Genomic DNA, 17,521 nt, shown 5'->3' with positions numbered 1-17,521 from the left:
GAGCCCTTTAAGCCTGAATCCATCCATGCAAGTGATATCAAAGTTTAGTTGTAGAATCTACTATAATGGGTGGCATAGTACTAGTGAGTACTTCTACTAAGTAATCAATCAGTATATTGACTAGTTTTAATTCATTCTTAGTTTCAACTATATTTGCATCTTTAAGGGATTTCAATTTTTTGTGATAACCCTCTTAATACTGGAAGAATTTATTAACTGTTAAATGTGTCTACTGCAGCTACACTCATTTCTCGTGTTCTTTTTGCCCCTTTTATTGGTATGAATATTATTGTACATCGCTGCCAGTCAATCAATGCTGTACTGGCAACTACATCTGGCAGGGGAACAAATTAGTACAAGAGAAAACTTCTCCATATAAACATAAGCAATTAATAATATATTGAAATAATCAATCCCAGAGAGTTATTTTCAAGGCTATAAATGAATCCTGACATTCCGATGATGCTTATAAACTGCTCAAGCTTTACTGTCATTATTTAGAACAGTAATTGAAAACCTCTGTCAGATTACAACCTTTTAATAATTTCAATATAAGCATCTATTGCTTTAAATTTAATCAATAAATGAGATTTCAATAAGTAGTATAAAATTCGACACTACTATCCCAGCAGTATATCAGAAACAGATAACTGAAACTAATTTTTCTTTTATTGACAATTTTTGTACTGTGCAGCTTCTGATTATTCAGCAATGGAAGTGTTAAACAATACCATAAGGACACCTGATTTTAAGTGTATGCAATACTGTTAGTATGTTAATGAGGTTTCTAATTCTCATCTGTTCAGACACACTGGCACTGATCGGCTATCCTCTCCTCCAGTCCAGACTACTCGTAATAACCAATTGCCACCCATTAATTCAGAGTCAGCAGAAACACACCTTTCCGTTCCTGGATCAAGACACCAGCTGGTAAGATGGAAGGCCTTGATAGCTTTATGTTTTGTCAGTTAAATCTGTGTGTCTGTCACCAAATGATACAATTATAGTTACATAGATACATAGAAGATAGGAGCAGGAGTAGGCCATTCGGCCCCTCGAGACTGTTCCGCCATTTAATGAGATCATGGCTGATCATCCAAATTCAGTACCCTGTCCCTGCTTTCTCCCCATATCCCTTGATCCCTTTAGCCTTAAGAAATATATCTAACTCCTTCTTGAATATATTTAATGAATTGGCCTCAACTGCCTTCTGTGGTAGAGAATTCCACAGGTTCACCACTCTCTGGGTGAAGAAATTCCTCCTAATCTCAGTCCTAAATGGCTTACCCCTTATCCTTAGACTGTGACCCCTGGTTCTGGACTCCCCCGCCATCGGGAACATCCTTCCTGCATCTAGTCTGTCTAGTCCTGTTAGAATTTTATAAGTTACAATGAGATCCCCTCTCATTCTTCTAAACTCTAGCGAATATAAGCCTAATCGACCCAATCTCTCCTCATACGTCATTCCTGCCATCCCAGGTATCAGTCTGGTGAATATTCGCTGCACTCTCGCCATGGCAAGAATATCCTTCCTCAGATAAGGTGACCAAAACTGCACACAATACTCAAGGTGTGGTCTCACCAAGGCCCTGTACAACTGCAGCAAGACATCCTTGCTCCTGTACTCGAATCCTCTCGCTATAAAGGCCAACATACCATTTGCCTTCTTAACCGCCTGCTGCACCTGCATGCTTACCTTCAGTGACTGGTGCACAAGGACACCCAGGTCTCACTGCACTTCCCCTTTTCCCAATCTATTGCCGTTCAGATAATAATCTGTCTTCCTGTTTTTGCTACCGAAGTGGATAACCTCGCATTTATCCACATTATACTGCATTTGCCATGCATCTGCCCAATCACCCAACCTGTCCAAATCATACTGGAGTTTCTCTGCATCCTCCTCACAGCACACATGCCCACCCAGCTTTGTGTTGTCTGCAAACTTGGAGATATTACATCTAGTTCCCTCATCTAGAACATTTATATATATATTGTGAATAGCTGGGGTCCTAGCACCGATCCCTGCAGTACCCCACTAGTCACTGCCTGCCACTTGGAAAAGGACCCGTTTATTCCAACTCTTTGCTTCCTGTCTGCCAACCAATTCTCTATCCAAGACACTACCTCATCCCCAATCCTGTGTGCTTAAACTTTGCACGCTAATCTCTTATGCAGGACCTTATCGAAAGCCTTCTGAAAGTCCAAATACACCACATCCACTGGTTCGCCCTTATCTATTCTACCAGTTACATCCTCAAAAAATTCCAGTAGACTAGTCAAGCATGATTTACCTTTTGTAAATCCATATTGACTTTGTCCAATCCTGTCACTGTTTTCCAAGTGCTCTGCTATTACATCTTTTATAATGGACTCTAGCATTTTCCCCACTACCGATGCCAGACTTACCAGTCTATAATTCCCCATTTTCTCTCTACCACCCTTTTTAAATACTGGAGTTACATTAGCTATCCTCCAATGCATGGGAACTGTTCCAGAGTCTAGAGAATTTTGGAAGATGACCAGCAATGCATCTTCTATTTCTAGGGCCACTTCCTTAAGTACCCTAGGATGTAGATTATCAGGCCCTGGGGATTTATCGGCCTTCAATCCCGTCAATTTTCCTAACACCATTTCCCTATAAATATTGATTTCATTCAATTCCTCCTCTCATTAGACCCTATGTTCCCCGACATCTCTGGGAGGTTATTTGTGTCCTCCTTTGTGAAGACAGAACCAAAGTATGTATTTAATTGGTCTGCCATTTCTTTGTTCCCCATTATAAATTCCCCTGATTCTGACTGCAAGGGACCTACGCTTGACTTCACCAATCATTTTCTCTTCACATATCTATAGAAGCTTTTACAGTCAGTTTTTATGTTCCCTGCAAGCTTACTGTCATAATCTATTTTCCCCCTCTTAATTAATCCCTTTGTCCTCCTTTGCTGAATCCTAAACTGCTCCCAATCCTCAGGTTTGCTGCTTTTTCTGGCCAAATTATATGTCCTCTCCTTGGATCTTATGCTATCCCTAATTTCCCTTGTTAGCCACGGTTGAGTCACCTTTTTTGTTTTATTTTTATGCCAAACAGGGATGAACAAATTCTGTAGTTCATCCATGCGATCTTTAAATGTTTGCCATTGCCTATCCACCGTCAACCCTTTAAGTAACATTCCCCAATCCATCCTAGCCAACTCATGCCTCATACCATCGTAGTTTCCTTTATTTAAATTCAGGACCCTTGTCTCTGAGTCAACTACTTCACTCTCCATCTTAATGAAGAATTCTATCATATTATGATCGCTCCTCCCCAAGGGGCCTCGCACAACAAGATTGCTAATTAATCCTTTCTCATTACATAATACCCAGTCTAAGATGGCTTGGGTGTCAGTGCTGCTTTAGGATATCTTGACCAAAGTGTTGCTGGGAGCTCATAATTAACTTTAGTGGCCCTGGGCTAGAGTAGGCTGAAATTAGACAGAATTCCCACTCCTGATCAGCATCAATGACCCCTTACTGTAAAATATGCATCCATGGACATTTGGTGAGGATCAATTTTGGCTTTGCTGTGCTGCCCCCCATGGCCAATAATCACTAGCACTTTGTCTAGATATACACATGGACAATGGGCACTTGGCAAGATACCAGAGAACTGCTTGTCAGCATGTCACCATATTTGTTAAAAAACAGAGAAAAGCAGAGCAATTTCTGGCAGAATTTGTATACAACTGAAATATAACTGCACATTTCCAGTATAACTTTCCCAAACATTCCAAGGGTCAAATATTGTACTTACACAAACATTAGATTATTAATCAGTTTAAAAAAATACATGAAAAATTATATTCTGCCACAGAGAGGACGATTCCCACACAGCCGAGTGTCAAGTGCCATTGGAGAAGGAACAGGCCGACGACCTCTCAGGGAGCGACCTATCACTATGGATACATCTTCACGGCCGAACACAACTCATACATTTAGGGTAAGGACTTTGATTTCAAAATATTGAAATAAATTACTTAACATAAAGCCACCATAGCTTAGAAACCGGCAGATGAACACCTACTATATTTGTATGACTTTCTTGCACATTTTGTTTGTGTGACTTGAAGATAGCTTAAATAGTTCTCATTATATAAATGCATTATGTGTCACTAAGGGGGAAAAATTCAGTTGGTAGCGCCACCCGTTAGCGCCTTAAGAGGGTGCTAAGTGGGGCGCAAAGCAACTAGCGCCCGGGCGCGGCGATATCTGCGCCTCTCGTGAAATTGACCGGACATTTTGTGGCGGCGCTAAACACTACCGCCACGATCTCCTGCGCCGGCAGATTATGACGTCAGTCGAGTGCGCAATGCCCCGTTAGCGCCCCGGACCGGAAATTGAGTGGCGCCCCCTGCCTTACCGCCTGCCGCTAGCAACGACAGGTTGAGGGGAGCGTTCTGCTGTCAGAAAGGGACTAGCTATTTAAAGGCAACCACTTCCTGCCTTTTTTTGTCAGTGACATTTTTGCACCACACATTCTGAGAGAGAGAGAGAGAGACTTCTGGAGGGATTTAATGCTGTGTGAAGGAGTTTTGGGTACTGAGCAGCACTTTGCAGGTTGGTTTTGATTTGCCCTTCCTTGTATCGATTTAGAAGAGACTATGGGGTCTGCACTCTGAGCTCTTCCCCTGGTTCTCTCCATTGTTCTTTCCAGCAGATTTGATGTACAGGTCTCTCCAGGCCGAGGTTCAGGCCGAGATTCAAGGCTGCAATGAGCAGGATGTGAATGCAGAGCAAGATCATCCCTCCCCTTTAAGATAAAAACTGAAAATACAGGAGAAACTCAGCAGGTCAAGCAGCATCTGTGAAGAGAGAAACAGATTTAACATTTCAGGTCGATGACCATTCGTCAGAACTCCCCTTTAAGAACTGGATGGTGCAGTGTGTCTGTGTTACATTGCTGACTGAAATCACATGAGCTTCGCCAGTGCTGTGAGGTAGTGCCTCGCTCCTCTGCCTTAGCACCTTAAGAGAGTTGTGTAGCGCCTGATTTAGCGCTCCAATCACCTCCAGGGGCGATAAAAGACAAGTTTGCTGTTGGAGGCGATAATTAGCGCCAGGCGCTAAACTTTGCGCACTGCCAATAATAGCGCCCCAAATGGGGTGATACTGAATTTCTCCCCCTAACTGTCTTAGATTTCTGATTAAAGAAAAAGGCTAACTCCTAGTCACACGCTAAATATAATATCCTATAGGAAATCCTTTTCCAAAACTCAATCTGGATTTTTATAACAAACTCTTATGTGGAATAAAAACCAAATATCTTCAGGATGCTATATGATCCAAGGGACTTTAAGGTAGGGAAAAATAACAAAGATAAGGACAGATGAGGAATTCCTCCTCACCAATTTTAATGGATGGTAAACTTGCAGGGCCTCGAAGCTCGACACCCAAATTTCTAATGTGCACTCCAAGTGGGCAAAGCTCTTTGTCAGGACCACATATTCATACAATAAAGAAAGAAAGACTTGCATTTATATAGCGCGTTTCACTACCTCAGGACATCCCAAAGCGCGTTACAGCCAATGAAGTACTCTTTGAAATTAAGTCACTGTTGTAAAGTAGGAAATTCGGCAGTCAATTTGCACACGGCAACGTTCCACAAACAGCAATGTGATAATAACATAAGAAGATAACATAAGAACTAGGAGCAGGAGTAGGCCATTCGGCCCCTTGAGCCTGCTCCGCCATTCAATAAGATCATGGCTGATCTTCCACCTCAACTCCACTTTCCTGCACTATCCCCATATCCCTTGATTCCCTTAATATCCAAAAATCTATCGATCTCTTTCTTGAATATACTCAATGACTGAGCCTCTACAGCCCTCTGGGGTAGAGAATTCCAAAGATTCACCACCCTCTGAGTGAAGAAATTTCTCCTCATCTCAGTCCTAAATGGCCGACCCCTTATTCTGAGACTGTGACCCCTGGTTCTAGACTCCCCAGCCCAGGGAAACATCCTCCCTGCATCTACCCTGTCAAGCCCTGTAAGAATTTTGTATGTTTCAATGAGATCACCTCTCATTCTTCTAAACTCTAGACAATATAGGCCTAGTCTACTCAATCTCTCCTCATAGGACAATCCCCCCATCCCAGGAACCAGTCTGGTGAACCTTTGTTGCACTCCCTCTACGGCAAGTATATCCTTCCTTAGGTAAGGAGACCAAAACTGTACACAATACTCCAGGTGTGGTCTCACCAGGGCCCTATATAATTGCAGTAAGATGTCTTTACTCTTATACTCAAATCCTCTTGTATTAAAGACCAACATACCATTTGCTTTCCTGATTGCTTGCTGTACCTGCATGTTAACTTTCAGTGATTCGTGTACAAGGACACCCAGGTCCCTCTGAACACCAGCATTTCCCAATCTCTCACCATTTAAAAAATACTCTGCTTTTCTATTTTTCCTACCAAAGTGGATAACTTCACATTTCTCCACATTATATTCCATTTGCCATGTTCTTGCCCACTCACTTAGCCTGTCTATATCCCCTTGAAGCTTCCTTGCATCCTCCTCACAACTTACAGTCCCACCCAGCTTTGTATCATCAGCAAACTTGGATATATTACATTTGGTCCCCTCATCCAAATCATTGATATAGATTGTGAATAGCTGAGGCCCAAGCACTGATCCTTGCGGTACCCCACTAGTTACAGCCTGCCAACCCGAAAATGATCCGTTTATTTCTACTCTCTGTTTTCTGTCCATTAACCAATCCTCAATCCATGCTAGTATATTACCCCCAATCCCATGAGCCCTAATTTTGTTTGATAACCTCTTGTGTAGCACCTTATCGAATGCCTTCTGAAAATCCAAATAAACCACATCCACTGGTTCCCCCTTAGCTATTCTGCTAGTTACAACCTCAAAAAATGCTAACAGATTTGTCAAACACGATTTCCCTTTCATAAATCCGTGTTGACTCTGCCCAATCCTATTATTATTTTCTAAGTGCCCTGTTACCACGTCTTTAATAATAGATTCTAGCATTTTCTCTACTACTGATGTCAGGCTAACTGGTCTGTAGTTCCCCGATTTCTCTCTCCCTCCTTTCTTATATAGTGGGGTTACATTTGCTACTTTCAATCCGCGGGAACCGTTCTAGAATCTATGGAATTTTGGTAGATGACAACCAATGCATCCACTGTCTCTATAGCCACCTCTTTCAAAGCCCTAGGACGTAGGCCATCAGGTCCAGGGGATTTATCGGCTTTCAGTCCCATTAATTTATCCTGTACTTTTTAAAATGAATACTAATTTCTTTCAGTTCCTCATTCTCGCTGGAGCCACTATTTCCGGGAGGTTTTTTGTGTCTTCTTCCGTGAAGACAGACACAAAGGCTGTGATTTTCTTCCTGGAGGCAGATTTGCATTGGAAATGGTAATGGCCGGGTGCCAATCCCGCTGCCGGCTCCTGCCGGTCTGCTGACGCAATTTTTGTTTGGCTTAGTTAAGCCTGCCATGTGAGTTACCCGCCCTGATCACAAGGTGCAGGTCTGTTCAGCTGCTATGCTGACGTGTTTGCAGCCAGTGTATTTAAGGGGGCCATTTCACAATTAGATCTCAGGTGGTTTCTGGTGCTTTTGAGTGCTGCTTCTCACCAAGATGTCTGCAGAGAAATAAAAGGTTGCTCCTCGCTTCAATGAGGACTCCCTCCATGTTCTTGTGGAGGGAGTCAGAGGATGGTGGGAGGTCCTGTACCCAGGTGATGGAAGAAGGAAACTTCCTCAGCAGACAAAGGCAGCCTGGCTGCGAATAGCTGAGGAGGTCACAGAATCACAGAATCCTCACAGTGCAGATAGAGGCCATTTTGGCCCATCGAGCCTGCACCGTCACATATCCCACCCTATCCCCGTAACCCCACGTATTTAATCCCCTAACACTAAGGGTCAATGCCAGGTCTGTGTACAGACGCACCTGGGTCCAATGCAGGAAAAGGTTCAATGATCTCCTGCGTTCTGGAAAAGTGAGTATAAAAGGTCACTTACCTTAATACTGATGTGCCTATCATCACATCCCCATCACTCTGCATTGCTAATCCTTCTGCTGCACATCCTGACTCAACCTAACATGGCTTGCACCATCCCCCATCCCTCTCTCCCTATGTACAGATTCACTTCCCCATCTAACTATGCACCCCTCACACCCACCCTCAAGGTTATGCACTGACAACAACTACCAGCTCAAAACAAGGGAACTTAGTTGTGGGAACCCATTCCTTCACAGACTCCCTCTAAACATCCATCGTATCCATTCTTTACACTCATTCCATCACTCTCACTGAAATTCCACTTCTTTCCCTCATTGCAGGAAAAGAGAGCCCACAATAAGAGAGGGAGAGAGCAGGAGGAGGACCACCATCCTTATCACAGCTGACCAACACTGACGAGGCCGCTCTGGACATTGTGGGATCAGTGGAGCAGCTCGAAGTGGGAGACGGAGAGACGGGCTCAGTTGAACAACCTGGTGACAGAATGCTTCTCCATCCATCTTATTTGGCTTTCATGAGTGACACATATGGCATCTGTTGTCAATAGAAATTGAATGCTCATCATGTGCACAATGGGATGCGTCTGAAATCTACATATTACATGTCTAACTCATGTCTTTACTCTCCCACAGGACCAGCAAGCGCCCCCACCCTCCCTACTGCCCTGGATGAAGAGCAGGAGGACTCCTCAGAGGAAGCTGCATCCTCTGAGGGAGTAGCGCCAGCAGAAATGAGTGTGTCCAGCACCAGTGCAGAGACACTCACCTCGGTGGGTCGTTTGCGAGATAGAGTAGTTTTGTCACCTGGTGTATCAGAACGCACGATTGAGTAAGAGCAGATGGTGGAGACAGGGACAGCAGTGGAGCGTTCTCATCGGAGGCCGCAGGACGCTCCTGACTCTGCTCAGCTGCATATAGATGCTGCGCCTCGGGGGCCATCCAGGAAGAGAGTGGTGCTGGAACTTCAGGAACAAGGGCAGGAGTCTCTGACTGGGTTTGCAACCACGGTGACTGCGAGTGTGCAGAGAATGGAAGAGTCCATCTCAAACATGAGCAATGCCGTGGTGCACTCAATGGCGAATGTAGGTCCCGACATGGAAAGGATGACAACCTCCATGGAGGACATAAATCACCAGACTCAAATGAACATGGTGACTCGTCTAAATTAATGGTCAGCTATGCAGGAAAGATGAGCATCTATCGTGGAGAGGAGCCAGAGGTACATGGACGTCCCCGTTATGAGGACTGTCAGTACAGAGACGGATCCTCATGGCCCCACTGATGTGCAGCAAGGTGCTCTCCAGCTACTTGCTAGTAGAGAAATGAGGGTGGCCCATGGGAGGGATGATGGTGGGAGGCGACATGCAGGTAGGGGCTCTTCTCCAAGCGTCCCAACTTCCATCCCCTTGCCAACCCCTCGGTCAGAGCCCCAGATGACAGCCGGAGCAGTGCTGGCCAAGTCTGCATCTGTGCAGCTGCAGGAGGAGCAGCGTTTGGCGGGGCCTTCAAAGGCTCCGAAACCCAGAGGACGACCACCAAAGGCGTCTAAGCAGGTGCAGCAGGGAAGTGATCAGGCTGTCTCTACATCTGCTGAAACCACAGGGGTGGAACCATGTAGAAGCACACGTAAGAGAAAGCTGACACATAAATGATCACAATGGTACTCACTTGGGCGTTCTCATAGAATGCAATGTTATGTTTCTGTTCCTTTATTATGTTGCAATAAATTAATCTTGTCTGAACGTTTGACATCCTTGCCAATTTGAGGTAGCACAGTGAAGGGTGAAGGCGACTTTATGTCCAGCAATGCAGGTGACAGTGGATATAAAATTAACAACAGACACTTACAGCCTCAAGACAGTCTCCCAAATCATGAAATCAGCAACCTCTGACATCTGAAAATTGTAAGAAGTCACACAACACCAGGTTATAGTCCAACAGTTTTATTTGAAATCACAAGCTTTCGGAGCGCTGCTCCTTCGTCAGGTGAAGTGGAGAGATGCATAAAGACACAACTTATATAGTCAGAGAATAATGCCAGATGATTACAGGTAATCTTTCTAACTGCCATTTATCACACCTGGTGATAAATGGCAGTTGACTATAACCTGGTGTTGTGTGACTTCTTACATTTGTCCACCCCAGTCCAACACCGGCATCTCCACACCATGGCTACTATCTGAAAATTGAGCAGATTTGAGTGTGCAGCTTTTAGACTGCAGTTGCAGCTGTGAAGTTTCTAGCTCGTTGGTCGTCCCAACACACATACCTGGCGTGATCTCCGAACGTCGTGAAACCTAAATCAAAAGTTGGAAAATTGCAAAAGGCTCTCAAAATAGCAGCTAACAAGCACTTAACAAGGAGTTAAGTGCCTTAAACCCTTACCCGCCGCTTGGTGTTGGGTCTGTTGTGAAATCACAGACCCGACACTCTTGAAACTCACACGGAGGCAGGTTCGTGGCGGGTTTCCAACCCGCTGTTAATCATCGCGGACTTTAACACCTGACTTGCCTCCGAACCTGTCCCCTGAGCGCCGGCAAAATCGCGGCCAAAGTATTTGTTTAATTTCTCTGCCATTTCCTTATTCCCCATTATAATTTTTCCTGTCTCAACCTGTAAGGGACCCACATTTACTTTCACTAATCTTTTCCTTTTTACATACCTATAGAAGCTTTTACAGTCTGTTTTTATGTCTCTCGCTAGTTTACTCTCATATAGGCCGAGAAATTCAGTATCGCCAAGTTTGGGGCGCTACAGCTGGGCGGTTGCTAAATTTAGCGCCCGGCATAACTTAGCACCACCTTCGCCGAAATTGAGTTGCATCGCCCCAAGAGGTTGCTGGTGCGCTAAAGCAGGCGGTGCACGACTATCATAAGGCGCTAAGCCGGCGAGCTGGGGCGCTAACACCGAGGGCGGGCGCAGCGCAGGTGCGGCGAGTTGCTGATTGAAGGCAGACACGCTGGCGTCGGTCAGCTCTTAAAGGGGGAGGGTCGATTTGTTTGGCTGCCACGCCCTGCACACTGCAGCCCTGAAGCAAGGCCTGACCATTGCTGGTTCAACAGTTCAACGCCCAGGACAATGGAGAAGGCTAGGGAGCGAGCGGAGCACTTCAGCAAGGGTGCCCTGAAGCTACTGGTTGGCGCAGTGGAGCGCAGGCGACCTGTCCTCTTCCCTGACAGTGGGAGGAGGCTGCTTCCCAGCGAATATCAAAAAGCCTGGAGGGAGGTGGCAAACAGGGTGACCACCAATAGCATGGTTGCCAGGACTCCAGTTCAATGCAGAAAAAAGTTCAACGACCTCACTCGGGTTGTCAGGGTGAGTACCCTTTCCACTATCCTCTTCATCCCTGCATGTGCACCTCAGTTTCTGGCCAAAGGGACCTGAAAGCCCCAATGCCCAGCCCTCATCCAAGAGCTATGGGGCTCTCATGAAAACCACTTGCACATTCAGCACTTTACACATGGTCAGGGCTATTCCACCATGGGAGGCAGTGCAGGCAAGATGAGGGCTTGACACTGTCAGGGCTATTCCACCATGGGAGGCAGTGCAGGCAAGATCAGGGCTTGACACTGTCAGGGCTATTCCACCATGGGAGGCAGTGCAGGCAAGATCAGAGCGTGACACTGTCAGGGCTATTCCACCATGGGAGGCAGTACAGGCAAGATGAGGGCTTGACACTGTCAGGGCTATTCCACCATGGGAGGCAGTGCAGGCAAGATGAGGGCTTGACACTGTCAGGACTATTCCACCATGGGAGGCAGTGCAGGCAAGATCAGGGCTTGACACTGTACTTAGAGGCCGTCCTTTCTCTTGCAGGGCAAGCTGGCCCACAATCGCAGGCAGCAGCTACGGACCGGGGGAGGCCGTCCTGACCTGAAAGAGCTCAGCGACCTGGAGCAGCGTGTGGAGCGCAATATGGCAGGCCGGCTGATTGGCCCTGTCGCCAGTGGCGATGCCGACCCTGTTCTGGACAGCAATAGTAAGGTCATCACCTTTTTGACCTCTCTCTTTCCACTTGTGCCTCACACCAGCATCCTTTGCCACTATCGAACCAATGCAGTGCATAGCAGCACTCATGCCTCCCTCACCTCCGCCCTGTCCTCACTCTAAAGCAACTCTTGTGCCTCCCTGCTTTCAGATGCTGATTCGCCAGGTGAGGAGGTGGCCCCTCAAGCTGCCACTATCAGTGATTCTGAATTCGAGGATGAGGAAGAGGAAGCCGGCCCATCAGTGCCAACCTCAGCCGAGGCAGCCCATGGCCATGATGGGGACACGTCTTCCCTGGAGGGGAGCAGGGTGGAAGGATCTGAGGAGAGTGAAGCTCCAGGGCCCAGCGGGCTGCAGCAACGCGGAAGGGGTGGGGAAGCTCGGCGGCCTTCTCCCCAGAGGTGAGTGCGGCCTCCAGTCCTGCTACGGTGAGCGCAGAGGAGGTGCGGCTCCTTGGTGAAATGGGAGCCCAGGCTGAGCGCAGTCACACTGAGCTCATGGCTGCAGTGGCAAGGATGTCTGACTCCATAGAGTCACTGGCAAGGAGTGTTCAGGAATTCGGGGCAGCACAGGCCAGGAGTCTGCAGGAATTCAGTGCAGCACAGGCAAGGAGTCTGCAGGACTTCGCGGCAGCACAGGCTAGGAGTCAGCAGGACTTCACTGCATCACAGACGGCTTCCAGCCAAGTGCTCAGTCGTGCCGTGCATTCACTGGCTGGTCTGATGCAGACACAGATCAGGGCCACACGGGCACTAACTGCTGCCACCCTCGCTGGATCGGCCAGGCATCGCCGGGGCCCTCGCCGCGCCGCAGCAGCCCAGCAATCTGTGCTTCAGCAGATTGCTGCGCATGCTGCAGTGCTGGCCCGTGCGAGTGCCAGTGTATCAGCCGACCAGGGAGTGCCTGTGCTCTGTCAGATTGGCAGCATTCCTGCTGCCAACACTGTCACTCCTCCACTGCAGCTGCCACCACCCGTAGGACAGACTGCTGCCGCCCAAGCAGAGTTGGAGCAGTCAGCAGCCGGGCCCTCCAGGCCCAGAGCTGGTCCAGGCTGTCCCCCAAGGGCATCTGCCGTCTCACCATCTGACTCTCAGCAGCCTTCCTCCAGCTTTACTGCAGCCACTGGGGTCCCATTGAGGAGGAGCTGCAGGGCGGGAAGGGGCCACTCACGGAAGCGAGGCGGATCACCCTCGCAGGGGAAAAAGTAGAAGGTGTGGCCAAATGTTGTGTTTATATATGAAGGCCGAGAATTTTTTTTTATATATGAAGGCCGAGACTGTTGTGTTTGTTTTTTATATGAAGGCCGAGACTGTTGTGTTTGTTTTTTATATGAGGGCCGGGAATGTTGTGTTTGTTTTTTATATAAGGGCCGGGAATGTTGTGTTTGTTTTTTATATGAAGGCCGAGACTGTTGTGTTTGTTTTTTATATGAGGGCCGGGAATGTTGTGTTTGTTTTTTATATGAGGGCCGGGAATGTTGTGTTTGTTTTTTATATGAGGGCCGGGAATGGTGTGTTTGTTTTTTATATGAAGGCCGAGGATCATGGTCATTTTTGTTTAACTGCTTTTTTCATTTTCTGAAGGTTGTGAGAGCCAGTTATGGCTCTGACTGTTTTTTGGGGGGTTTATCTGAATTAGTTTGTCATGCGGGAAGGGCACAGAGTTTGCACAATAAAAAAATTTCTTTATTCACATTGTCCATGTTTGCACTTTGAACTATTTGTTGCCTTGACCGGCTGAGGGTTTGCGGAGCGGCTCCATTCATGTTCTTTCATTGGCACAAGCCATTCCCTGAGAGGGGGCCTAGAACCGAGTTGCAATAAGCCGCCGACGGACGGCCCTTGCACTTTGTGCCTCCCTGCCGTCTTGGTGCTCCTCCTCCTCCTCCTCCTCTGGTGGTCCTCCAATGTCTGCTAGCAGTGGCTGAGTCCTGAGGATAGCCAGGTTGTGCAACATGCAGCACACTACAACAAAATGGGAGACTCGCTCAGGCGAGTACTGTGGGGCTCCTCCGGAACGGTCCAGACAGCGGAACTGTTACTTGAGCACGCCGATTGTGTGCTCAATGATGTTCCTGGTAGCTTGATGGCTGTCATTGTATCGCTCTTCAGCAGGGGTGCTGGGCGCATGGAGCGGGGTCATCAGCCAGGTGCACAAAGGATAGCCCTTGTCCCCGAGAAGCCATCCTCGTTGGTGAGCCTGGGCTTCGAAAATGTCTGCCACAGAAGTCTGGCGCAGGACGAAGACATCGTGGCTGCTGCCTGGAAAGCGGGCATTGACAGCTAGTATGAGCTGCCTGTGGTCACACACCAACTGGACGTTGAGCGAATGGTAGCCCTTCCGGTTGCGGTAATCCTCGGCATTCTCTAGAGGTGCCCGCAAAGCCACATGCGTGCAGTCAATGGTGCCCTGGACCATGGGGAAGCCCGCTATTCTTCCAAATCCCATTGCACGCTCTTGCTGCTTGTCCAGGGTCATGGGGAAGGAGATGTACTGACGTCTCCTTCTGAAAAGGGCATTGGTCACCTGGCGGATGCAGCAATATACCGCGAACTGGGAGATGTTGGCAATGTCCCCAGTAGCGGATTGGAAGGAGCCGGTGGCATAGAAGTTGAGAGCCACCATCACCTTCACTGCCACCGACAGAGACGTCCTGCTCCTCAGCTGTGGCTGCAGATCTCTGCGAAGCAGGTGGCAGATCTCAGTGACCACCTCCCTTCTGAATCGCAGCCTCTGAACACACTGCTCCTCAGACATGTTCAGATATGAGAACTGTTGGTGGTATACCCTGGGTGGGTAAGGCCTCCTGTGCCGACGCCTGTTGGCCCTTCTCCGTCTGGCCATGATTGGCACTCTCTCACAGCGTCTCTGAGCCCTTTGAATGCAATGCAGAAAGCCAACGTTTTCACCCATTGCAGCCCCCATTATATGTGGCAACTCTAGGCTATGGCACTGAAAGTTAAATCCAAGTGCAAAGCTCTGGCCTGAAGCCAGAAGTACCTGTGCGAGCACTGAGTCAAAGCAGAAAGCTCTCTCCCTTTGTCTCTCTCCAAATATCTGTCTCTCATACAGAAGGATTGGCACAAAATGGCTGCTACTTATAATGCAGGAGGAGTCCCCTATAAATAGCGCCCCCCACGCCCCACAGCGACTGGGAACCGTTCCCCTCTACCAGTCGCTGGGGGCGCCAGGAGCACAGAGGGGGGGGCCACTGAAGTTCCGAATCGGGACGCACCATGGGCGTTGCACCATGAAATGACGTCAGGATCTGCGCATGCATCTGAGCGGGCGCTGCGGTTTTGCGCCGCCGCTAAATCTTGACTGAAGTTCGCAAGAGGCGCAGATTGCGTCGCGCCCGGGCGCTAGCCGCTTAGCGCCCCACTTCTCCTCCTCCTAAGGCGCTAGCGGCTGGCGCTAACAACTGAATTTCTAGGCCATTCTATTTTCCCTTTCTTTATCAATTTCTTGGTCCTCCTTTGCTGAATTCTAAAATCCTCCCACTCCTCAGGCTTACTGCTCTTTTTGGCAACATTATAAGCTTCTTCCTTTGATCTAATACTATCTTTAACTTCTCTTGTTAGCCACAGTTGGACCACTTTTCCTGTGGGGTTTTTGTGCCTTAAAAGGAATGTATATTTGTTGTAAATTATGTATTAATTCTTTAAATGCTAGCCATTGCTTGTCTACTGTCATACCTTTTAATGTAGTTTCCCAATCTACCTTACCCAACTCGCCCCTCATACCTACGTAGTTTGCTTTGTTTAGATTTAAGACCCTAGTTTTGGATTTAACGAAATCACTTTCGAACTTAATATAAAATTCTGTCATATTATGGTCACTCTTTCCTAAAGGCCCCTTTACTGCAAGGTTATTAATTAACCCTTTCACATTGCACAATACTACATCTAAAATAACCTGTTCCCTCATTGGTTCCTCAGCATACTGATCTAGAAAATTATCTTGTATACATTCCATGAATTCGTCCTCCACACTATTACTGCAAATTTGGTTTGCCCAATCTATATGTAGATTAAAGTTCCCCATGATTACTGTATTATCCTTGTTACATGCGCCTCTAACTTCCTGATTTATAATGACCAGATAATCTGTTTTTGTTATGCTAGTGGAGGGATAAATAATGTCCAGGACACTGGGGAGAACTTCCCTGCTCGTCTTTAAAATAGTGCCATGGGATCTTTTGCATCCACCTGAGAGGGCAGATGGGGCCTCGTTTAATGTCTCACCTGAAAGACCCAATTGACCCTAAGAAGCATATCAATAAGAGTTAAACTGGTATGCCATTGGCATAAAAATATAATTTAACAAGAGGAGTAAATAACATTTAATTTTACCTATTTTTTGTGTACTATTGTGCTCATCAAGGTGAGATGCCAGAACTAGGGAATATTTTTTTTTATTCGTTCCTTGAATGTGGGTGTCGCCGGCAAGGCCAGCATTTATTGCCCATCCCTAATTGCCCTTGAGAAGGTGGTGCTGAGCCACCTTCTTGAACCGCTGCAGTTCCAGTGATGAAGGTATTCCCACAGTGCTGTTAGGGAGGGACAGCTAGGATTTTGACCCAGCAACGATGAAGGAACTGCGATATATTTCCAAGTCAGGATGGTGTGTGACTTGGAGGGGAACTTGCAGGTGATGGTGTTCCCATGCGCCTGCTGTCCTTGTCCTTCTAAGTGGTAGAGGTCGCGGGTTTGGGAGGTGCTGTCGAAGAAGCCTTGGTGAGTTGCTGCAGTGCATCTTGTAGATGGTACTGTTTTCTGTTTTAGGCACCCAGTGTCAATATTGCACACTATCAGGCCAGGTACAGCATAGGCAGGTGAAGAGCAAAGCATTCACTTTCCTCTGCCTCAACAATGTGCCTTAAATCCACTATGGTGCACTGCTATTGCACAAGAGTGAAGTGTTCAATTTCCCACACTACTCTCATTCTAGTCTCCTTGACTAAGATTGTTAATTTGGTGCCTGCAACCACAGAGGTTCAGACTGTCCAAATTTTCATTTCACATAGGATATTTGCAATCAGAAAAGAGGAGACTTTATGAATCTGGGGTGCATTCAAACCCAGTTCACATAGTGAAAGATTGTATGCTAACTAGTTGCATCATTCTGTCCACCAATAATAAAGGAAGGTCAGCTTGTAGAACTTTCTGTATTTTTAAGTTTCTAGTACAGTAATGTCATTAGTGACAAGAATCCACTGCAGAGAATCCTATGGACAAAAGTGTTGGAAAAGCTTAAGAAATTAAATGAGTGTCTAAATTGGTGTCAGCCATGGTTCCGTAGTATCATTCTTGCCTCTGAGTCGGAAGGTTGTAGATTTGAGCCATACTCTAGAGATTTAAGCATATAATCTAGGCTGACACATCAGTGCATGCCATGAAAGATTACTTAGCACTATTTGAAGAGCAGCAGGGAGAGGTCTCCTGGTTTCCAGGTCAACATTCATCCCTTAACCGACACCACAAAAATCAAATGATCTGGTCAT

At 47.0% G+C, this 17,521-nt stretch overlaps 1 protein-coding gene across 3 annotated transcripts in view; it reads left to right on the top strand.

Annotated features, from left to right (window-relative positions):
- The window catches only part of fam149a (family with sequence similarity 149 member A), a 213,866-nt gene that overhangs the window by 184,986 nt on the left and 11,359 nt on the right, over window positions 1-17,521 (top strand). For all 3 annotated transcript variants that reach the window (XM_085970968.1, XM_085970959.1, XM_085970951.1), the window contains exons 12-13: window positions 807-930; window positions 3,854-3,979. In XM_085970968.1, coding sequence (XP_085827094.1) covers window positions 807-930; window positions 3,854-3,979 — 250 coding nt within the window. The remainder of the gene's footprint in view (window positions 1-806; window positions 931-3,853; window positions 3,980-17,521) is intronic.

This window comes from Somniosus microcephalus, chromosome 2 (assembly GCF_052327205.1).
Source record: "Somniosus microcephalus isolate GS21.2 chromosome 2, FLI_Smic_1.0, whole genome shotgun sequence".
NCBI lineage: Eukaryota > Metazoa > Chordata > Chondrichthyes > Squaliformes > Somniosidae > Somniosus > Somniosus microcephalus.
This window is presented reverse-complemented; position numbering and strand designations above follow the sequence as displayed.